Raw genomic sequence first — 24,070 nt, forward strand, 5'->3', positions numbered from 1 at the left:
ATAGCCAGAATTTTACAATAAACTCAGGATAAATGCGAGCGTCAGGACTTAAACCCTGATGGGCTGAGGATATCACTGTCCTCCTAACCATCCAACCACAAATTGGTTCATAGTTTTTAAAATATAAATGTGAAAACTTTTCCGGACATGGGCTACATTCTGTTTGCGTCACTACTAAGTCCTGTTGCACAACTACGACCATTTGATTTTCCCTAATTAGCGGAGGGAAGTTGCGTTTTTGGGTCTGATTTTCTTATAGGCTGGTTCATCTCTCTCTCTCTCTTTTTTTGATAAACTTCTTCCTTTATTCATTCATAAGTAAAGTAGCATCGTCTATTCATTCATAAGTAAAGTTGCATCGTTTACAAGTAAAGGGATAACCTCATCAGGGGCGTTATCCATCCAAACACTTCCTAGCTAACCTTGCTAGTTCATGAGCTACTCGATTACGTTCCCTATTACAATGATCATAAATGACATGAGAAAAACCTAATGACATGAAATAACAGTCATCTATAATGGATGAAGCGACTGAAGAAGAGTAGCCTTGGCTCAACGCATTCACCACCTCTACGCTATCCGAATTCACTTCAATCTTACTGCATCTGATGATATTGGCAAGATTCAAACCAAACCTCACTGCAATTGCTTCTGCTGTGAACGAGTCGAAGCAAAGGTCCATCTTTTCATTAGCAGCCGCTATAAATTTCCCCCTATGGTCCCGGATAACTGCTTCAAATGTTGCTGCGAGTGTGTCACTATCAAATCTCGCGTCAACGTTTAATTTCACGTAACCATACTTTGGTTTGAACCAAGCATCTGAACGGACGTGAGCCTTTGGGCTATAAGAGATGGTATAGTTTGCTACTAAGCCTCTCACTGACATATTGATTTGACATGCGCTTTGAGTTTCTTCGTCATGTGTCAATTTTCGCCTTTAATACCACAAATACCAAGCCGTTGTTGCCATCGTTTCTCTGAACTTCGGCAAGCCCAACACTTGGATTTGTTGTTCTGGAAGGCACAAAAGATGTGCCAACACAAGCTCGCCCGCCTTGTCAACTTTCAGTGTCTGTTTGATAACAAGCTCAAGACCGAGCATCTTCCACACGTCCATTGCCAATTTGCATTCGAACAACATATGTCTTATGTCATCAGGCCCCTGGTTATAGGCTGGGCAACTCGAATTTATTTTCAAGTGCTTATTAGCCAGGATAGATCGACAAGGAATAGCACTCTGGAGCGCGCGCCACATAAATATTTTTATTTTTGCTGGGCAGACTAAGTTCCATACCGAGTCCCATGTATAAGATGGGTTTGAAGCTCCAGCCGTTGATTCCAACTTGTGCCCAAATTGAAATTTCCATTCTTTTTTCTTTTTTGAAGCATTCATCTCTCTTCTTTCTTTTTTGAAGCATTCATCTCTCTTCTTCTTAATGAAGTGCAGGAACCATCTATGGCCCGCGGAGGAAATGATGCGCGGATAGCACCGGATAATAGCCTTGGCCGCCACGTAAGCCTTTGCCGCTTGAGTTTGCACGCACGCGCCGATCGTCTCGTGCATACGATGGAACTGGAAACAGAAGACGGCTACGAAAGGGAAGGAAGTGGTACTGGACAAACACAACACTTGCACGGAGGCAGTTATCCGGTTAGGCGTTCGATCAATCAGCACGTAACATCATGGCGTTTCTTCTGTATGGATGGATGCAGACGCGCAGTGGTTCCGTGGGCTATCCGATCCAGGTTTATGTTTGAGCCCTGCGCTGTGTGCTGTCCCAGCACAGGATTGCAACCGGACACGGTGTAAACTCCATTCCGGCGAAGCTGACCGGCGGGGGCAGCCAGGCAGCGCCGCCGCTGCCACCGCCGGTCCTCCGTCACGCACGCACTCGGCGCTCCCGGCGCTTGGAAAATGGGAGATCGTACAGGCCCCGCGCCCTATCCTGGTATCCCCATCGCGTCAGCGACCGGCTGCACACGCGTCGCGAAACAGGAGGGACGACACGAAGCAAACGAGCCGGGCACCGTGACCGCGACCGCGACCGCGCGAAACGGCCCCGTCGTCGTCCCGTCGCGAATCCGTCCCTCCCCTCCCCGACCCGGCCGTCGCCTCGACCGGCCAGGCCAGGCCATATATACCGCCCGCTGCCGCCGGAAGAAGCCTCTGTTTCCTCTCTGCTCCCTCCCAATCGCGTCCGTCCTCCAGCTTTCCTCCCACCCACCTCCCTCCCTCTTCACGTGAACCGCTCCACGCCCAGGCCATCGTCGCCTCCAAACTCCCGCGTCCGTGAGCCGCGCCGGCGCGTGACTCCCTCCCACCTCCGCGACGCTCTTTCTCGTGCTTGATCCACCATCCAACGTAACAGCAACCCCTCGTCTCTGCGCCGCTACCCCACCATTTCTTCCGCGGCCAGCCAAAATTTGGAATCCTTCCATTGTTACTGTATTCTGGTGATTTGGCGCCTTTGTTTGGCGCTTCGATCGAGCGGCGGAATCAGCCGGCCATGAAGTTCACCAAGAGGTACGAGACGTACATGCGGGGGATCAGGACGGCGGAGCAGGAGCTCCCCGCCGTGGGCCTCAAGCGCCTCAAGAAGATGCTCAAGAAATGCCGCTCCCACCGCAGCCCGCACCACAAAACCGGCGCCTCCGACTCCTCCTCCTCCTCCGACGCCGGCGCCGCAGCCCGGTGCCCCGGCCATTGCTCCGGTAAACAAAACAACAATCTTCCTTTTTTTTTCTGCATTTCCCTTTTTTCTTTATACTGCTCTTGTTGATTTCCTCGTACCGATTTTGACCCCGCGCTACGGAGCCTCGCGTGCTATCTGAGGATCTTTCCCGGTGTCTCCTTTTTCTTCTTCTTTCTGAACAAATTCCTCCGGTGGATTCGTTCCCGGTGTGCACGTTGATGTTGACCCGCACCTCGGAGCCGCTCGTATTGGCTGGAATCTTTTCCCGGTGCTTTTCTTCCTCTTCTTTCTGAATAGGTCCGTAGTGGGGATTCCCCCTATGGCAAAATGACAAACCTAGAAGATGACCAGAAACCATGTCGCTGTCAGTGCCAAACTGTCAATATTTTTTTGGCATTTCAGTTGCTTCACGCCGCGATCAGCTTGACGAATTCTGCATGGAACCTGCACCGTTGTACCTGCACCCGGCTTTCGGTATTCTGCAAGGCGGCCCTTGCTGGGGAAGAAAACAAAACCACATGCACATTTTACCACGTCCACCAATTTCATCTTACTACTAGCTTGTCGAGATTTTTTTTTTTCGCCTTGCCCAGCTTCTCCCGGGTTATTTATGGGTGAAGATGCATCAATGAAGTCAATCAAAGCAACAAATGTGGGGGTTCATGATTTGCTCCGCAACCCAGGATCCCCTATATTTTTCTTAAACATACATCTCCTCACCATCTGGTTCAAAATTCGTGTTACCATTTTCTGTAGCAAAAAAGAAAAGGTGTTGTAACCATGAATAAATTGTAGACTCAGCCATCATGTGCTTGACAGAGATGTTGGCTGTATGCTTGCATATTCTACTATCAGTTGCAGAAACAAGAGATAAACCAGAGACCAGCACAGCTTGTAGGCGCCACTAGCCCCCTACGCTACCGCTACGATGGCTTCACGCACTAAACTTTACTGTGGGCACGTCTAATAAATTAAAAATGCTAATGTTTCTAAGAGTCAAAGTGCCGACAAAAACTATTAGTAAACTCGCTTACAAAATACTAGTATAACCTAAGACAACCAACCAGTATAGAGTCAACCGTGCTGTGCTCATAGGTTCAGCAAGGAGCATACTGTTGATTGGCGCATCGATCTGTTCCTCTGATCCCGACTTCGCAATTTTTAATAATCAAGTTGCCTATTCTGATTTTCCAACTTTTCATATTATAAAAAACCACACAAAGTGCCGACAACAAAGAATATTTCATGCATGGTTCCAACTGGCATTGTGAATATTTTCAAGTTCAAGTGATGATTCATATATTACCTTTCATGCTTGGTTGTTAGTTGACAATTCATTAAAAAACAATATGCAGTATGTGATGGCAGTTTCTTCCCGTCCCTTCTCGACGAGATGTCAGCCGTCGTTGGCTGCTTCAACGAGAAGGCCAAGAAGCTCCTTGAATTGCACTTGGCGTCAAGGTTCAAGAAATATGTCATGTGGTTCAGCAACAGGTGTCACAAGAACCATGGGCAGTTAATACAGCAAGGCAAAGACTTGGTCACGTATGCGATTATAAACGCCGTGGCGATGAGGAAGATCCTGAAGAAGTATGACAAGGTATGGCCTTTGTCCTGCCTTTATTTAAAAGCGAAAACACATTTACGTTCTCAATAGGATATTAACAAAAATGAAATGAAAAATAGCTGGATGCTCCTACATTAGATGGGTTAAGCATACTGGTTTCAAGCGTTTTAGGCTTCAACAAGTGAAATCAGTAAGCCCTAGTATATGGTAAGTGCACATTGGAGGAATCACACGGACTGTACTCATGGGAAGTATGTTTGAACTGTATTATCGTATTTCTAGTTAGTTCTTTAACCTGAAACGAGAGTAAAACTATCAAAATCTTAGCTCTCGTTGCATTTCGGACAAGATAATAGTTGGATTTCAATGATTGATTGAAAAGAATGACCAAAAGCATCTACTCTGAAGGTACATTATTCGAAGCAAGGACAGGAGTTCAAAGCTCAGGCCCAGAGCCTGCACATTGAGATACTTCAGTCCCCATGGCTGTCTGAGCTAATGGCTTTCTACATGAACCTGAGAAGAAGCAAGAACAACGAGACTGCAATGGAGCTCTTTGGTGACTGCTCGCTCACATTCGATGACGACCAGCCAACACTCTCATGCAACCTCTTTGACTCTATGCGAGTTGACATCAGCTTGACATGTTCAATTTGCTTGGTGAGTTCGCACTTCTGACACCTAAGACAAGATCTATTTATCGGATGCCAACATACACTAGTTGAATTATTTCAATCTATGGTGGTAATAACTTCTCGATCTTTTGTAACGCTTCAATTTCCAACTTGTTTTTGCAGGACACAATGTTTGATCCAGTATCGCTTTCCTGTGGCCACATATTTTGCTACTTGTGCTGTTGCTCTGCTGCATCGGTGACGATTGTCGATGGGTTGAAGTCCGCAGATCACAGATCAAAGTGCCCTTTGTGCCGACAGGTATAAATATTCAGTTCTGTCAAACGGATGTTTGTGGATGCCCAGCCGACTGACCTAATTTCCACATTCCAGGCTGGGGTATTTCCTAATGCTGTGCACTTGGACGAGCTGAACATGCTACTAAGTTATAGGTAAGTGCACTGCCTAACAAGTTCTAAGTGAATAGAGATATGACAGAAAAAGAACATGTTTCTGTCTCTTGTGATCAGTTTGTCACTGTTGAATTGTTGAACTATCCACAGTTGTCCGGAGTACTGGGAGAAAAGAATGCAGATGGAGCGAGTTGAGCGTGTTCGTCTGGCTAAGGAGCATTGGGAGTCCCAGTGCAGAGCATTCTTAGGCGTCTGATGGAACAAGCAGACTCCGTACAAAAAATGGGATTTCCCATTGCTGTTGGTTAGATCTTGATTTGGCATGACTGTGTAATATAGTTGGATCTATCCTGCTGAATGAATTGGTCTGTAATTGGGAGGTCACTTGTGCGCCTAGATGTAAAAAGGGGTAAACTTGTAGTGATTATCTGAATGTAGAATTGCAAGTATATTTATAATTAATCTGGCCTGTTTGGGTTTGGGATTTCTCAGCAACGGTTCGGGCCTTTTGGGGTTTGGGTTCTGACTTGCTTAAATATGAATCCATACTCGTTGAAGGTTTATGTAAGGTATTTTGGTCTGTGCTCAGAGGAATTCAAAAACTAGCATCACAAAAAAAAAAGGAACTCAGAAACTAGGGTTAAGTTACTCCAAACATTAGGATCAAATTCCTTACAACGACAACATTTGTCACTCCACTGAAACTTTTGACTGACATTGAGATGCATGATATTCTTTTTCTCTATAGAAAACCATTTGTGGATGTTGCAAACTTGCAATAACGATCAAGATAAACTTTGTGATCACAGAACCGCACTGCTTGATTAAGTTTCCACAGCAGTACATGCAATGTTAAGTTAATAGTAGAATAAGAGATACAAGGTCAACCTTTCTTTAGTTCCAAAAAATTGCAATTATTGCTACATGCTATCGACGTGAGCAGAGCACTCTACCTCTAAACTTGTCTTACTGTCTTCCCTATATATCTCTTTTCCAGCCCTCTATTCTACCAAAATCAGATCCTAGATGAATATAAGAATTAAAGATCTTACAAAACTGTGGTGGCATGGTGATTACTCCTAGAGCTTATAATCACCACACCTCTAGTTGTTGACAGCCGAGAAATACTTCCTCGCATCTTGGCAAGCGGAATGCAAGAAGAATACCTTCGGAAAATGTCTGGACGTTGGGCATAAACAGGACATTCTTAATCAGCTCTTAATCTCAGGATCTCCTTTGCTGTCCGCCTCCTAAAATATTCCATATGTTCCTGCAAAGAGTAAATGATTTAACCAAATTAAAATACATAATACCAGGTAAGCACATATCCCATGGTATATGTGTGTGCAAGAGAGATTAAGCCTCATGTCTTCAATTTGAACTTGATTTTGCATAAGCCCTTTTGGCAGCCTATCCTGATAATCCTCGAGCTCACAAAAACTCAAGGACCTCAACAGAACCCTAATCAAGCATATTTATGAAGTTGACAGTCAGAAGATGTCTATTATACACACCTGACTAAAAGATAGTATGAGACCTCTGCTGTAGAAATCAATGAACTTGAGCATAAACATACCACAATCCCATCTGTTACAAAAAAGAAGTTCCACATCAAACAACTTCATGCGTACTTATTGCTATAAAGAATACAAAACAGATTTTTCAGGTAAACAATAATTGCTGCTGAAAATGCAGTAAAGCACTGAGTGATGATAATTGACACTTCATATGAGTTGTTTGGGGCAACCAAACTAAACTGTTATTCCTTAAGTCACAGCTGAATCTAGGCCTACAGGCAGTAGAAAGAAAGTGTACCCATTATGTTGCAAAGGAATATGAACAGATACTTCCCGCCAAGAACTTGTGTCTATCTCTATGTCATTCTTGTCCTTCAATTCATCCACGATATATCTAGCCTGACAGAAACAGGAAAACATAAATCCAGTTTAAAAAAATATAGAAATGATTAGCAAAACAAACTACAACTGAAACCAATGAATATATATATATATATATATATATATATTAAATTTCCAAATAATAATGTTAATTTGCTGCTTGGTAAGTTAAACATGCAAACATCTTAAATAATGAAAGATAAAAGAGAACTCTGAAGTACATAGGTCTATATGATAAAATAATATCATGAAAAACATGTAAACATTTTCCTTATATATATCATAGAGAACTGATCACACACATAGATCAGTCATAATGTGAATGACACGGATAGATCAGTAATAAAATAATAGTCCGCTTTTTACTACTACTGCGAACTAGCTCTGTCATCCACACAGAGAAACCAAAACATGCGTACCACAGAATGATTTCAGACAATCACTCAAAGTTTATACATAATCGTTGATTGTTAAGGAACCATTTTTTCAAAACTCATGAGAGAAGTAATTGGAGGTTATCGATGGTACTTTATTCGTAGACATCAGTTAAGCAGATAGTATTTTATTTCAAAGACATCAGTTAAGTCTACCAGTATCCTCAGTACGGCACTGTCCTTGCCACCAAGGGAATCGAGATAATGAAAAGTTTCTTCCTTCATGTCAATAATTGCCAAGCACCAATGTACATCTCTGTGTACTGGAATAAATATCTGAAACCAAATTCTAATGGTAAGCGTAACATGAGGAATGAACATGTAAAAAAAAGGCTAGTAACAAGAAAAGTGGATCCAGTAGCAACTTACTTTCTCACACTCCGCAAGCCTATAACCCAACTTGTTGGGGGTCGTCCATCTTCTAACAGACTGATAGTCATACCCAGTTTTTCCACAAGCAAGCTGAACAAGAACACAGAATGTCATGAGGTGTGCACTGTTTAATACTAGCTACATGTCAAAATTTATGACGGAAAAATCTAACAAGCAAGGATATTAAAACATAGTCAAATAGCAAGGGGGTCTGACAATCAGAAAAGGAATGCAGACTCGTGCTGGATGGGCAACATACAACAGTGATATAAGAATAAAAGGCATCACACATGTATTGCACTTCAACAAAAGAGTCATGAATTTATGTAACCATGAGGCATGGTAAACAGATCAAGTAAGTCATGTACGTAGGGGTGGAAAACAAGCCAGGCCTGGGTAGACTAATTATCAAACTTTGTTCGGAACTAGCTCGTTTTAATTTAATATAATATTATTTGAAGTTTCAAAGCAATTTAAAAATTGAGCTAACCAGACGAGCCAGAGCATAGTCGAGTTTAATTCAAAATCGACTCCAGTTTTGAGCAAAGTAACACGAATAGTTGAAGCAATTTCAAACCGAGTTAATAAGGCAGTTAGCGACACATCTCAGTTTCTAACAAAGTGATGAGAATAATCAACTCATTTTCTAAGATGAGCTCACGATCCGTTAAGGAGATCCCCCCACACACACACCCTACATGTAGGAGATGCATATTCTTAAATTAATGAATGATCTCATATGCTTGAAATGCCAGTTCCCTACACCAAATTTGCCGGTAGCCCCCATTACGACAAAAGTATTATCAAATCCCAGCAACCAAGGCAGAAACATAACCTGGACAGGGCTAGCAGATATAAATCATAACTGATGTAGGTAGCAGAATACAGACTGGAAGAATATTCCATCAGACAAGTACTAGAAAGCAAAGAATGTGCATCAGCTAACCTTCTTATAAAAGAATGTGTTAAAGAAGTGGCATTTTAAAAATCTGTTGGGTTCTCTTTCTGCTCTCTCCTTTAATAATTCAAGGTACAAATTGATGACCTGAAAGGAGGGAAAATAGAATGCAAGATAAAGCCTTGCAACATCAAGCTAAGAAAGAATGGAACATCATTTAAACATATTCTTCAGGGTTTTTTTTCTTTGATGGAGGAGGTTCTTCCATATGAATACTTACCTCATCGTTTAACCAACCACGAGGCCTCAAACACCATAGTTTCTCTTTGGTAATCTCAATGTTTGAAGGCTTATGCAGCACTATTACTTTTTTACTGCAAACAGAAGAGGATGGTTAATGTTTAATGGTGCTAATAAGATAAAGTAGAAGTATTGAATAAAATTTACTAGGCATTGTTGCCAAGTGTACCTGTGAGAACTACCATTCAATAAGTTGTTTACTTCACTCTCTTCTTCATTTGTGAGAGGTGCAAATAATTCAGACAGATCCTGAAATAGACAAATACAAAATATGGGAATTATATTTGAAGAACTGTTGAAAAGAGTCAAAACGAACAGGCTAATCGACAGTGCACTAATTAATCCAATTAATTAACAGAGCTAGACTTCGAAGGCAGAGTTAACCCTTTAGGAGTGAAACATCCATTCTTTGTGAGGAACCCAGAAATATCCATTTCTAAATCATAGTTGCTAAAGGTCATAGTGAATTTTTTCATCCAAAAGAAATTTCTACTAGTTTTATGGGTGAATTCGCTCTAGCTAAACAAGTTCATAAACAGCCAACTAAAGAGCTACTTCCACGAGTCATACTATGCATATCCAAATGACACCCAGGCGCACGCAGGTGCATTAACCATTTTACTATGGATATCCGCAAACTATGTAAAATTCTTCTTAAACCATGACCCATGAGATTGAGATGGCTACCTCTTCGAGACTATCGTCAGGCACCTCCTCCAGTGTGATGTTGCTCACATCGCCAATACCCCACCTGGCGGGATTGGCCTTGTCCGCTTGAACCCTATTCGCACTGAGATCTATCACCTCCCGCAATCCCTTGTCACGCCTCTTGCGTACCCTTGAGCCGCCTTCGCCGGTGCGAGTCTCCCTCAGCAGCCGCGAAATGTAGTGGCCCATGTCTATCACGGAGGCCTTCCGACGGCGGCAAGGGGTCGATGCGCCGGCCGCGAGGAGGTAGCGGAGGACGAACGGGCGGAGGGCGAGGAAGCGGCTGGGGGAAACAACGCTGCCGCTGCGGCGGCGGGGACTGGGGGCGGGGCGGCGGGCGCCGCCGAGGCGGCGCTTGCGGCGGCGGTGGCGCGGGGCGGCGAGGGCGAAGCGGAGGGTGAAGGAGCGGAAGGCGAGGAGGTGGCTGCGGCCGCGAGGAAGGGATTCGGTGCCGTGGGCGCCGATGACGCGCCGCTTGCCGCGGCGGCGGTGGGATGCGGCGCTGGTCGCCGGCGCACGGGGCATGGGATGCCGTTGGTGGGGGTGGCTCCGCGCGCGTGGAGGCCGAGGAATCCTAGCTACCTAGGGCGGCGAAGGCCGACGGAGGCGGAGGGGGCGGGGTTTTAGGCGGCGGACGGCGCCACCGGACGCGCGGGTTTGAAATTGGGGACGCGATACGGCGGCGAGATCCTCTTGCCGACGACAATCCGATACCCCGTGGTAATTTGACGACCAATTATTACCTCTGCTTAAGGAAACGACCAAAATAAAATATCGGTGTGATGGGGGTTTAGGCCGGCCAACCGTTGTTTGGAATTCTCAAATTCAAGTCAAGTTTAAAAGGATTTAAAATGATATTCACTCATCATTATGTCCAAGTCACTGCATCTATAAAGAATAAGTGACTATGTGCATTTCTGCGGCGCTATCACATGTTTGCCGATCAATCTCGACTGTTCGCAGAGTCTAAGGCCTCCTTTGGTTTGTAGGATTTTTGTAGGAATTTCATAGAATAGGGTCTTTTTAGGAAAAATTTCTTTAGAGCCCTTTGGTTTGTAGGAATGGAATCCTATTCCTATGGAGGAATTCTTTCTATCCTCCACATTTCATAGGAAAATAAACATTAGCCTAGACTCAATGGAAAAAATCCTATGAAGTGAATCAAATGACATCTTCTTTCCTATTCCTACTCATAGGATTTAAGATGCATGACATCTCATTTCCTATGACTTTTCTATTCCTATGATTTTCCTACCCTATGAACCAAAGGAGGCCTAAACTCACTCCTAGTTTTTTTTTCGAGCTGACTAGGTTCGCAAAGCTTGGATGTCTAACAATGAATCAAACCTAAAAGCCGTTCCAGCGAACACCATAAACCCTAACCTAACCACCGTAAGAAAAGTTCCATTCCTTAACTATGCTCCCACGTCATCAATATGCCATACGTCACATTGGGACCGTAATTAGGGCATGTACAATGATGGCATATGGATACATATGCCCCATGACAAAAAATAATTTGAGGCATCTACATTTATTTTTTTCTCCCCAATGCAAGCTACCACTAGTGGGCCTCATTAAGAAATAGAAAATAAAGACTTTAGTACACATGCATCTCTACTTTTCACTTCAACCTTTTCAGCTTTTGTCACCGGACCACACTTTTTCTCTTCAAGCACCCGCCTCTTGGAGAGGATCCCGCTTCCCTATCCGAACCTACTTTATGTCATATCCGATCCTACGTGGCATGCGAGGCATCACCTTGAGACTATGCATTGTACATGCCCTTAGGGCATGTACAATGGTGGCATATGGATACATATGCCTCATGACAAAAAGTAATTTGAAGCACCTACATTCATTTTTCCTCTCCAATGCAAGCTATCACTAGTAGTCCTCATTAAAAAATAAAAAATAAAGACTCTAGTAAACATGCATCTCTACTTTTCACTCCAACCTTTTCAGCTTTTGTCATCGGACCACACTTTTTCTCTTCAAGCACCCGCCTCTTGAAGAGGATCCTGCTTCCCTATCCGAACCTACTTTACGTCATATCCGATCCTACATGGCATGCGAGACATCACCTTGAGGCTATGCATTGTACATGCCCTTAGTATAACGAGCTCTGCTTTGTCATTCTGACACTGTGTTGCTCCAATGCGGGCCAACGAATCTGCTCTCACAACTCTAACCTCATCAACAATCTCAAAGTGCTACCTAATGGAGAGTAGAAACAAATCGATCTTTGATACAGATCAAATGACTTTGCACGATCTCTTGATATTTAACGAAAAACCAAACAATTATGCGCTAGCAAAACCATAACATGCAAACTACTCCCTTCATTCCTAAATATTTGTCTTTCTAGAGATTTCAACAAATGACTACATACGGAGCAAAATGAGTGAATCTACACTCTAAAATATGTTTATATACATTCGTATGTAGTAGTCCATTTGAATGTCTAAAAAGACAAATATTTAGGAACGGAGGGAGTATAACTTAGGGTTCTTCTAGTAGACTGTACTGACATTATAGCTCAGAGTTGGAGTGTTTGACAAAAAACTACCACAATTGGGGTTCGCGTCCCACAGAACTACCACTTTTAAAAAGTGACTGGTAACTACCAAAAAATTGGAATCTCGTGACTAAAAACTACCACTTTCGGAAAATGGCCCGTTTAGAAGATTTAAACGTGTTTATGACATGCGGGGCCCATCTGTCAGGGATGACGTGGCGGGAAAGTCAACTCCGTTTATTTTTTTACCGTTAAGTTGACCGTTATGATAGGTGGACCCCACATCAATCTTCTTCTTCCTCTTCCTCTCTCATTTCGGCATTTCAACAAACACTTTCAGTGCATGGAGGTGTTGGGACTAGTGCGGAGGCCACCGGCAAGGTGTGGCTGTTGGCCACGGCAGATAGCTATGACCGGCTAGGTCAAATTCGCGTTGTCGTGGCCCGCTCTCCCCGTCTTCCTATGGCCGCTGCCAGCGCTCGTCGTCGTGGCCCCGCTCCGATTCGCCCCACCTCCTGCCCTCGCTCGCCGTCGCGGCCATCCCATGCACCCCAAGGTTGGCTTCCCATCCCCTGCGCCCAATGCTCTGTTCGCCCGTGGAGCTACTCCACCACCGCTGCTCTCTGATGCCCATGCCCGCATCACTATCAAGCAGTAGCTCGGGGCGCTCCACGCGGGGGCCGACGAGGCCGACGCCGCGGCGTGCGCGGTGGCGTGGCTGCTGCCCGCGGCCTACCTGCAGCTTGAGTACGGCGGCCGCGGGAGGAGCGCTTCGCTGCGCCGCTCAAACTGATCTGGTGGGCGCTCTTCCTTCTCCTCTCCATCCACGCCGCGACGAGCCTCTGCTATGGGCTCCCCGTGCCCACCCTTCCGTCGGTGCCCGATGACGTAGAAGTCCTCGTAGCCAGCGATGCCAACCCAGCTCAGCAGCCCCAACGGCACGTGCAGGCTAGCTATCAACGCGCCACGACAGGGAGCCACGGCGGCGAGCAGAGGGAAGGAGCAACGACACTCAAACGACACCACCAGCCGCCGGCGACCCTGTTGGGTAACGTAGTAATTTCAAAAAAAAATCCTACACACACGCAAGATCATGGTGATGGCATAGCAACGAAAGGAGAGAGTATTGTCTATGTACCCTCGTAGACCGTTAAGCGGAAGCGTTATGACAACGCGGTTGATGTAGTCGTACGTCTTCACGAATCGACCGATCCAAGCACCGAACGTACGGCACCTCCGTGTTCAGCACACGTTCAGCTCGATGACGTTCCCCGGGCTCCAATCCAGCTAAGCGTCGGGGATGAGTTCCGTCAGCACGACGGCGTGGTGACGATGATGATGTTCTACCGGCGCAGGGCTTCGCCTAAACTCCGCGACAATATGACTGAGGTGGAATATGGTGGAGGGGGCACCGCACACGGCTAAGGAACGATCCGTAGATCAACTTGTGTGTCTATGGGGTGCCCCCCTCCCCCGTATATAAAGGGGGAGAGGAGGAGGGGGCCGGCCTAAGGGGAGGCGCGCCCTAGGAGGGGGAAACCTACTCCAAGTAGGTTTGCCCCCTCCCTTTCCTATTCCAAGAAGGAGGGGAAGGAAGGAGTGGGAGAGGGGGAAGGCAAGGGGGGCGCCGCCCCCCCTTCCTTGTCCTATTCGGACTCAAGGGGAGGGGGCGCGCCTCTTGCCCTGGCCGGCCCCTCTCTCTCTCCACTAGGGCCCATCAAGGCCCATTACTTCTCGGGGGGGTTCCGGTAACCCTCCGGTACTCCGGTTTTTCTCCGAAAACACCCGAACACTTCCGGTGTCCGAATATAATCATTCAATATATCAATCTTTATGTCTTGACCATTTCGAGACTCCTCGTCATGTCCGTGATCACATCCGGGACTCCAAACAACCTTCGGTACATCAAAACTTATAAACTCATAATAAAACTGTCATCGTAACGGTAAGCGTGCGGACCCTACGGGTTCGAGGACTATGTAGACATGACCTAGAACTATTCTCGGTCAATAACCAATAGCGGAACCTAGATGTTCATATTGGTTCCCACATATTGTACGAAGATCTTTATCGGTCAAACCGCATAACAACATACGTTGTTCCCTTTGTCATCGGTATGTTACTTGCCCGAGATTCGATCGTCGGTATCCAATACCTAGTTCAATCTCGTTACCGGCAAGTCTCTTTACTCGTTCCGTAATACATCATCTCATAACTAACTCATTAGTTACAATGCTTGCAAGGCTTAGGTGATGAGTATTACCGAGAGGGCCCAGAGATACCTCTCCGACAATCGGAGTGACAAAACCTAATCTCGAATTATGCCAACTCAACATGTACCTTTGGAGACACCTGTAGAGCACCTTTATAATCATCCAATTACATTGTGACGTTTGGTAGCACACAAAGTGTTCCTCCGGTAAACGGGAGTTGCACAATCTCATAGTTGCAGGAACTTTGTATAAGTCATGAAGAAAGCAATAGCAACATACTAAACGATCAAGTGCTAAGCTAACGGAATGGATCAAGTCAATCACATCATTCTCCTAATGATGTGATCCCATTGATCAAATGACAACACATGCCTATGGTTAGGAAACATAACCATCTTTGATCAATGAGCTAGTTCAAGTAGAGGCATACTAGTGACACTATGTTTGTCTATGTATTCACACATGTATCATGTTTCCGGTTAATACAATTCTAGCATGAATAATAAACATTTATCATGATATGAGGAAATAAATAATAACTTTATTATTGCCTCTAGGGCATATTTCCTTCAGTCTCCCACTTGCACTAGAGTCAATAATCTAGATTACATAGTAATGATTCTAACACCCATGGAGTCTTGGTGCTGATCATGTTTTGATCGTGAGAGAGGCTTAGTCAACGGGTCTGCAACATTCAGATCCGTATGTATCTTGCAAATCTCTATGTATCCCACTTGGACTTGGTCCCGAATGGAATTGAAGCGTCTCTTGATGTGCTTGGTCCTCTTGTGAAATCTGGATTCCTTTGCCAAGGCAATTGCACCAGTATTGTCACAGAAGATCTTCGCTGGTCCCGATGCACTAGGTACAACACCTAGATCGGAAATGAACTCCTTCATCCAGACTCCTTCATCTGCTGCTTCTGAAGCAGCTATGTACTCCGCTTCACATGTAGATCCCGCCACGACGCTTTGTTTAGAACTGCACCAACTTACAGCTCCACTGTTTAATAAAAATACGTATCCGGTTTGCGATTTAGAATCGTCTGGATCAGTGTCAAAGCTTGCATCGACGTAACCATTTACGACTAGCTCTTTGTCACCTCCATATATGAGAAACATATCCTTAGTCCTTTTCAGGTATTTCAGGATGTTCTTGACCGTTGTCCAGTGACCCACTCCTGGATTACTTTGGTACCTCCCTGCCAAACTAATAGCAAGGCACACATCAGGTCTGGTACACAGCATTGCATACATGATAGAGCCTATGGCTGAAGCATAGTGAACTCCTTTCATTTTCTCTCTATCTTCTACAGTGGTCGGGCATTGAGTCTGACTCAACTTTATACCTTGTAATACAGGCAAGAACCCTTTCTTTGCCTGTTCCATATTGAACCTTTTCAATACTTTATCAAGGTACGTGCTTTGTGAAAGTCCAATCAAGCGTCTTGATCTATCTCTATAGATCTTAATGCCCAATATGTAAGCAGCTTCACCGAGGTCTTTCATTGAAAAACTTTTATTCAAGTATCCTTTTATGCTATCTAGAAATTCTATATCATTTCCAATCAACAATATGCCATCCACATATAATATTAGAAATGCTACAGAGCTCCCACTCACTTTCTTGTAAATACAGACTTCTCCAAAAGTCTGTATAAAACCAGATGCTTTGATCATACTATCAAAACGTTTATTCCAACTCCGAGATGCTTGCACCAGTCCATAAATGGATCGCTGGAGCTTGCACACTTTGTTAGCACCTTTTGGATCAACAAAACCTTCTGATTGCATCATACACAACTCTTCTTCCAGAAATCCATTCAAGAATGCAGTTTTGACATCCATTTGACAAATTTCATAATCATGAAATGCAGCAATAGCTAACATGATTCGGACAGACTTAAGCATCGCTACGGGTGAGAAAGTCTCATCGTAGTCAACCCCTTGAACTTGTCGAAAACCTTTCGCAACAAGTCGAGCTTTATAGACTGTTACATTACCATCAGCGTCAGTCTTCTTCTTAAAGATCCATTTATTCTCAATGGCTTGCCGATCATCGGGCAAGTCAACCAAAGTCCATACTTTGTTTTCATACATGGATCCCATCTCAGATTTCATGGCCTCTAGCCATTTTGCAGAATCTGGGCTCATCATCGCTTCCTCATAGTTCGTAGGTTCATCATGGTCAAGTAACATGACTTCCAGAATAGGATTACCGTACCACTTTGGTGCGGATCTTACTCTGGTAGACCTACGAGGTTCAGTAGAAACTTGATCTGAAGTTTCATGATCAATATCATTAGCTTCCTCACTAGTTAGTGTAGTTGTCACAGGAACCGGTTCTCGTGATGAACTACTTTCCAACAAGGGAGTAGATACAGTTATCTCATTAAGTTCTACTTTCCTCCCACTCACTTCTTTCGAGAGAAACTCCTTCTCTAGAAAGGATCCGATTTTAGCAACGAAAATCTTGCCCTCAGATCTGTGATAGAAGGTGTACCCAATAGTCTCTTTTGGGTATCCTATGAAGACACATTTCTCCGATTTGGGTTCGAGCTTATATGGTTGAAGTTTCTTCACATAAGCATCGCAGCCCCAAACTTTAAGAAACGACAACTTTGGTTTCTTGCCAAACCACAGTTCATAAGGCGTCATCTCAACGGATTTTGATGGTGCCCTATTTAACGTGAATGTGTCCGTCTCTAAAGCATAACCCCAAAACGATAGCGGTAAATCAGTAAGAGACATCATAGATCGCACCATATCTAGTAAAGTACGATTACGACATTCGGACACACCATTTCGTTGTGGTGTTCCGGGTGGCGTGAGTTGCGAAACTATTCCGCATTGTTTCGAGTGTAGACCAAACTCGTAACTCAAATATTCTCCTCCACGATCAGATCGTAGAAACTTTATTTTCTTGTTACGATGATTTTCCACTTCACTCTGAAATTTCTTTGAACTTTTCAAATGTTTCAGACTTGTGTTTCATTAAGTAGATATACCCATATCTGCTCAAATCATCTATGAAGGTGAGAAAATAACGATACCCGCCATGAGCCTCAACATTCATTGGACCACAAACATCAGTATGTATGATCTCCAACAAAACAGTTGCTCGCTCCATAGTTCCGGAGAACGGCGTTTTAGTCACCTTGCCCATGAGGCACGGTTCGCAAGTACCAAGTGATTCATAATCAAGTGATTCCAAAAGCCCATCAGTATGGAGTTTCTTTATGCGCTTTACACCGATATGACCTAAACGGCAGTGCCACAAATAAGTTGCACCATCGTTATTAACTCTGCATCTTTTGGCTTCGACATTATGAATATGTGTATTACTACTATCGAGATTCAACAAAAATAGACCACTCTTCAAGGGTGCATGACCATAAAAGATATTACTCATATAAATAGAACAACCATTATTCTCTGATTTAAATGAATAACCGTCTCACATCAAACAAGATCCAGATATAATGTTCATGCTCAACGCTGGCACCAAATAACAATTATTCAGGTCTAAAACTAATCCCGAAGGTCTAAAACTTTGGAACCATTTCCCACGCGCATCGTCACCTCATCCTTGGCCAGTGCTCGCTTATTCTGTAGTCCCTGTTTCGAGTTGCAAATGTTAGCAACAGAACCAGTATCAAATACCCAGGTGCTACTGCGAGCTCTAGTAAGGTACACATCAATAACATGTATATCACATATACCTTTGTTCACCTTGCCATCCTTCTTATCCGCCAAATACTTGGGGCAGTTCCGCTTCCAGTGACCAGTCTGCTTGCAGTAGAAGCACTCAGTTTCAGGCTTAGGTCTAGACATAGGTTTCTTCTCTTGAGCAGCAACTTGCTTGCTGTTCTTCTTTAAGTTCTCCTTCTTCTTCCCTTTGCCCTTTTTCTTGAAACTAGTGGTCTCGTTGACCATCAACACTTGATGCTCCTTTTTGATTTCTATCTCCACAGCCTTTAGCATTGCGAAGAGCTCGAAAATTGTCTTGTTCATCTCTTGCATATTATAGTTCATCACAAAGCTCTTGTAGCTTGGTGGCAGTGATTGGAGAATTCTGTCAATGACGCTATCATCCGGAAGATTAACTCCCAGTTGAATCAAGTGATTATTATACCCAGACATTTCGAGTATATGCTCACTGACAGAACTATTCTCCTCCATCTTGCAGCTGTAGAACTTATTGGAGACTTCATATCTCTCAATCCGGGCATTTGCTTGAAATATTAACTTCAACTCCTGGAACATCTCATATGCTCCATGACGTTCAAAACATCGTTGAAGGCCCGGTTCTAAGCCGTAAAGCATGGCACACTGAATTATAGAGTAGTCATCAGCTTTGCTCTGCCAGACGTTCACAACATCTGGTGTTGCTCCTGCAGCAGGCCTAGCACCCAGCGGTGCTTCCAGGACGTAATTCTTCGGTGCAGCAATGAGGATAATCCTCAAGTTACGGACCCAGTCCGTGTAATTGCTACCATCATCTTTCAACTTTGCTTTCTCAAGGAACGCATTAAAATTCAACGGAACAACATCACGAGCCATCTATCTACAAACAAACATAGACAAGCAAAATACTATCAGGTACTAAGTTCATGATAAATTTAAGTTCAATTAATCATATTACTTAAGAACTCCCACTTAGACAGACATCTCTCTAGTCATCTAAGTGATCACGTGATCCAAATCAACTAAACCATGTCCGATCATCACGTGAGATGGAGTAGTTTCAATGGTGAACATCACTATGTTGATCATATCTACTATATGATTCATGTTCGACCTTTCGGTCTCCGTGTTCCGAGGCCATATCTGTATATGCTAGGCTCGTCAAGTACTCAAGTATGACCTGAGTATTCCGCGTGTGCAACTGTTTTGCAGCTGTTGTATTTGAACGTAGAGCCTATCACACCCGATCATCACGTGGTGTCTCAGCACGAAGAACTTTCGCAACGGTGCATACTCAGGGAGAACACTTCTTGATTATTAAGTGAGAGATCATCTTAAAATGCTACCGTCAATCAAAGCAAGATAAGATGCATAAAGGATAAACATCACATGCAATCAATATAAGTGATATGATATGGCCATCATCATCTTGTGCTTGTGATCTCCATCTCCGAAGCACCATCGTGATCACCATCGTCACCGGCGCGACACCTTGATCTCCATCGTAGTATCGTTGTCGTTTACGCCATCTATTGCTTCTACGACTATCGCTACCGCTTAGTGATAAAGTAAAGCAATTACAGGGCGTTTGCATTTCATACAATAAAGCGACAACCATATGGCTCCTGCCAGTTGCCGATAACTTCGGTTACAAAACATGATCATCTCATACAATAAAATATAGCATCACGTCTTGGCCATATCACATCACAACATGCCCTGCAAAAACAAGTTAGACGTCCTCTACTTTGTTGTTGCAAGTTTTACGTGGCTGCTACGGGCTGAGCAAGAACCGTTCTTACCTACGCATCAAAACCACAACGATAGTTTGTCAAGTTGGTGTTATTTTAACCTTCGCAAGGACCGGGCGTAGCCCACTTGGTTCAACTAAAGTTGGAGAAACTGACACCCGCTAGTCACCTGTGTGCAAAGCACGACGGTAAAACCAGTCTCGCGTAAGCGTACGCGTAATGTCGGTCCAGGCCGCTTCATCCAACAATACCGCCGAATCAAAGTATGACATGCTGGTAAGCAGTATGACTTGTATCGCCCACAACTCACTTGTGTTCTTCTCGTGCATATAACATCAACGCATAAAACCTAGGCTCGGATGCCATTGTTGGGTAACGTAGTAATTTTAAAAAAAATTCTACGGACACGCAAGATCATGGTGATGGCATAGCAACGAAAGGAGAGAGTATTGTCTACGTACCCTCGTAGACCGTTAAGCGGAAGCGTTATGACAACGCGGTTGATGTAGTCGTACGTCTTCACGAATCGACCGATCCAAGCACCGAACGTACGGCACCTCCGTGTTCAGCACACGTTCAGCTCGATGACATTCCCCGGGCTCCAATCCAGCTAAGCGTCGGGGATGAGTTCCGCCAGCACGACGGCGTGGTGACGATGATGATGTTCTACCGGCGCAGGGCTTCGCCTAAACTCCGCGACGATATGACTGAGGTGGAATATGGTGGAGGGGGGCACCGCACACGGCTAAGGAACGATCCGTAGATCAACTTGTGTGTCTATGGGGTGCCCCCCTCCCCCGTATATAAAGGAGGAGAGGAGGAGGGGGCCGGCCTAAGGGGAGGCGCGCCCTAGGAGGGGGCAAGGAGTGGGAGAGGGGGAAGGCAAGGGGGGTGCCGCCCCCCTTCCTTGTCCTATTCGGACTCAAGGGGATGGGGCGCGCCTCTTGCCCTGGCCGGCCCCTCTCTCTCTCCACTAGGGCCCATCAAGGCCCATTACTTCCCAGGGGGGTTCCGGTAACCCTCCGGTACTCCGGTTTTTCTTCGAAAACACCCGGAACACTTCCGGTGTCCGAATATAGTCATCCAATATATCAATCTTTATGTCTTGACCATTTCGAGACTCCTCGTCATGTCCGTGATCACATCCGGGACTCCGAACATCCTTCGGTACATCAAAACTTATAAACTCATAATAAAGCTGTCATCGTAACGTTAAGCGTGCGGACCCTACGGGTTCGAGAACTATGTAGACATGACCTAGAACTATTCTTGGTCAATAACCAATAACGGAACCTGGATGTTCATATTGGTTCCCACATATTGTACGAAGATCTTTATCGATCAAACCGCATAACAACATACGTTGTTCCCTTTGTCATCGGTATGTTACTTGCCCGAGATTCGATCGTCGGTATCCAATACCTAGTTCAATCTCGTTACTGGCAAGTCTCTTTACTCGTTCCGTAATACATCATCTCATAACTAACTCATTAGTTACAATGCTTGCAAGGCTTAGGTGATGAGTATTACCGAGAGGGCCCAGAGATACCTCTCCGACAATCGGAGTGACAAAACCTAATCTCGAATTATGCCAACTCAACATGTACCTTTGGAGACACCTGTAGAGCACCTTTATAATCACCCAATTACGTTGTGACGTTTGGTAGCACACAAAGTGTTCCTCCGGTAAACGGGAGTTGCACAATCTCATAGTTGCAGGAACTTTGTATAAGTCATGAAGAAAGCAATAGCAACATACTAAACGATCAAGTGCTAAGCTAACGGAATGGGTCAAGTCAATCACATCATTCTCCTAATGATGTGATCCCATTGATCAAATGACAACACATGCCTATGGTTAGGAAACATAACCATCTTTGATCAATGAGCTAGTTCAAGTAGAGGCATACTAGTGACACTATGTTTGTCTATGTATTCACACATGTATCATGTTTCCGGTTAATACAATTCTAGCATGAATAATAAACATTTATCATTATATGAGGAAATAAATAATAACTTTATTATTGCCTCTAGGGCATATTTCCTTCAGACCCCGCACCGCGCCGCCTTTCCCCGGACCCCTGGATGAGCTCGAGCTCCACGATGGAGGCGACAACGACAACAACACTCCTCTCTGCAGATGTGGTGTTTGTTAAAATGCCAGAGAAAATGAGAGGAGGTGGAAGAAGAATGAAGTGTGGGCCCCACTTGTCATAACGGTCAGACTAAACGGTGTTGACCCTGACAGACGGGCTCCACCTGTCATAAACACGTTTAAATCGTCTCAACTAGCCATTATCCGAAAGTGGTAGTTTTTGGTCATGAGATTACAATTTTTTTGATAGTTATCAGTCACTTTTTAAAAAGTGGTAGTTCTGTGGGACGCGAACCCCAAATGTGGTAGTTTTTTGTCAAGCACTCCTCAGAGTTGTGTGTGAGCTTAATATAATGTGGAAACATTGATCCCAAGCAAGCCCTACTAAAAAAGCACCATGGCTCATGTTTGACCAGATATAGTTTGCACGATATTAACTTGGTGCAAAATCCTCAAGAAAACATAAGTGAAGTGTAAGTTCGGGTGCACCGTGGTCTGGAAAAAAGGTCTCATTTACTATTTATGAAACGAGGGGATATTCTTGTTATCTAGGGCACCTACCTCATCTTCTCCATGTACTCATCACATGTACATGTTTTTTTATAACTTTAGTGGTAGAAAAATGCAAATGTTTTAGCGCACATAGTTTTGACAAACGTGCAACTGCTTTTCATGTTGGACAGTGAATCAAGTCTATCGGTGGGCGATGATGTGAAGGTTGTGACGATCCTTAAGAACAAATTTGGGCCACCACCACACAACGGAAATGAATACCATGCATGTGGCAACTTGTCCGGTGTTAATAGGAGCAAGCGAATACAATTTTAAGTAAAAGGAGCCCGAGTAGAGACTAGATATGTGGTTTCACAATTCACCCTCAATATTGTTAGCTAGCATTATGTTTTTTGTGAAAAAACAAAAGAGAATTATTCTCTTATTATGTGAAAAATTCAGAGAATAAATTATTATATTTGATTGAAAAGGGTTTCCCTGTCCTAGTATTTTATAAAAAAAGGGGGGCAAATGAAACACAGGATGACTGTTCACAGGTCTCGGGTTAAACCAAAGTAGCCAAGCCAAAAAGGTTTTTTTTTGAGGGACAATCCAAAAAAGTTTTAGAAGGGCAACCAACAACACGAGCAAAAGGAAGTTCAACAACATGAGCTATATATTACAAAATCATTAACATCAGTTAAAACGGGCCCTCACATAGAAGCTATATTGAACAATCCTTGGGCCCACCTTATTCTCCATCTTCACGCGATCCTCACGAGTTCTCCTCTCCTTCGATCCGGCAGTAGAAGCATCCCTTTAGTAAGCTTGATTGAGTACCGGAGAACAAACTAGATACATTAACATAAATTATAATAAAAAATGTTGATATGTCAACAACCTCCGATTTCATAAACTCGTCTACTTCCATTTTGTGAAACACAGACCCAATCTCATGAACGTACAAAAAAAAGTACACGATAATACTCCACAAGATCTACATAAGCTCCATAATTTCCATTCACTCCTTTGCACTTCACAATTTAATTCCTTGCTTGACCAAAAAAAAATAAAACCTCCAGCCCCCATCTACTCCACACGGAAAAACCACCGGCCCGTCCGTCCGATCGGGTACGGTACCGCGACCATCGTCAACCGGCACGGCCCGGCAGGCGCCACCCGCCGCTCGCCTCGCCTGCCCCCCACGTGCCGCCCGTGCGGCCACCCATCAATCCCTCTCCCCCTCCCCTCACGCCTCCCGCTCCGCCCACTCCACATCGTCTCCCATCCCCCACCCACCGCCGCTCCCTGCCCGCGCCCGCCAAATGTCGGACGACGGCGGCGCCGGCGAGCCGCTCAGCGGCGACCAGAAGCGGGAGATCGCCGTCTGGTTCCTCGCCAACGCCCCCACCGGC

The 24,070-nt window shown here is 44.6% G+C and overlaps 2 protein-coding genes across 3 annotated transcripts; one reads left to right on the top strand and one right to left on the bottom strand.

The window, feature by feature from the left end:
• Positions 1-2,182: 2,182 nt before the first annotated feature.
• Positions 2,183-5,749, top strand: LOC119367302 (probable E3 ubiquitin-protein ligase BAH1-like 1). The gene is made up of 6 exons (XM_037632855.1): positions 2,183-2,712; positions 4,049-4,293; positions 4,669-4,920; positions 5,058-5,195; positions 5,268-5,326; positions 5,438-5,749. Exons 1-6 carry the CDS (start codon positions 2,508-2,510, stop codon positions 5,541-5,543), a joined length of 1,005 nt encoding a protein of 334 aa, XP_037488752.1. The 5' UTR covers positions 2,183-2,507; the 3' UTR covers positions 5,544-5,749.
• Positions 5,750-6,089: 340 nt separating this feature from the next.
• On the bottom strand, positions 6,090-10,565 carry LOC119367303 (ubiquitin-like-specific protease 1A). Of its 2 annotated transcripts, XM_037632856.1 has the most exons (9): positions 9,877-10,565; positions 9,359-9,438; positions 9,170-9,263; positions 8,938-9,036; positions 7,989-8,081; positions 7,776-7,895; positions 7,103-7,203; positions 6,802-6,874; positions 6,090-6,557 (listed from the first exon to the last, which is right to left on the bottom strand). In XM_037632856.1, the coding sequence occupies exons 1-9, from the start codon at positions 10,420-10,422 to the stop codon at positions 6,495-6,497; spliced, it is 1,269 nt and encodes a 422-aa protein (XP_037488753.1). In that variant the 5' UTR covers positions 10,423-10,565; the 3' UTR covers positions 6,090-6,494. The 2 variants fall into 2 exon arrangements, 1 of the variants encoding a protein (XP_037488753.1); XR_005176254.1 differs by lacking the exon at positions 6,090-6,557 and having other exon boundaries at positions 6,822-6,874; positions 7,103-7,198.
• Between the last annotated feature and the right edge of the window lie 13,505 nt (positions 10,566-24,070).

Source organism: Triticum dicoccoides, chromosome 2B (assembly GCF_002162155.2).
Source record: "Triticum dicoccoides isolate Atlit2015 ecotype Zavitan chromosome 2B, WEW_v2.0, whole genome shotgun sequence".
Taxonomy (NCBI): Eukaryota; Viridiplantae; Streptophyta; class Magnoliopsida; order Poales; family Poaceae; genus Triticum; species Triticum dicoccoides.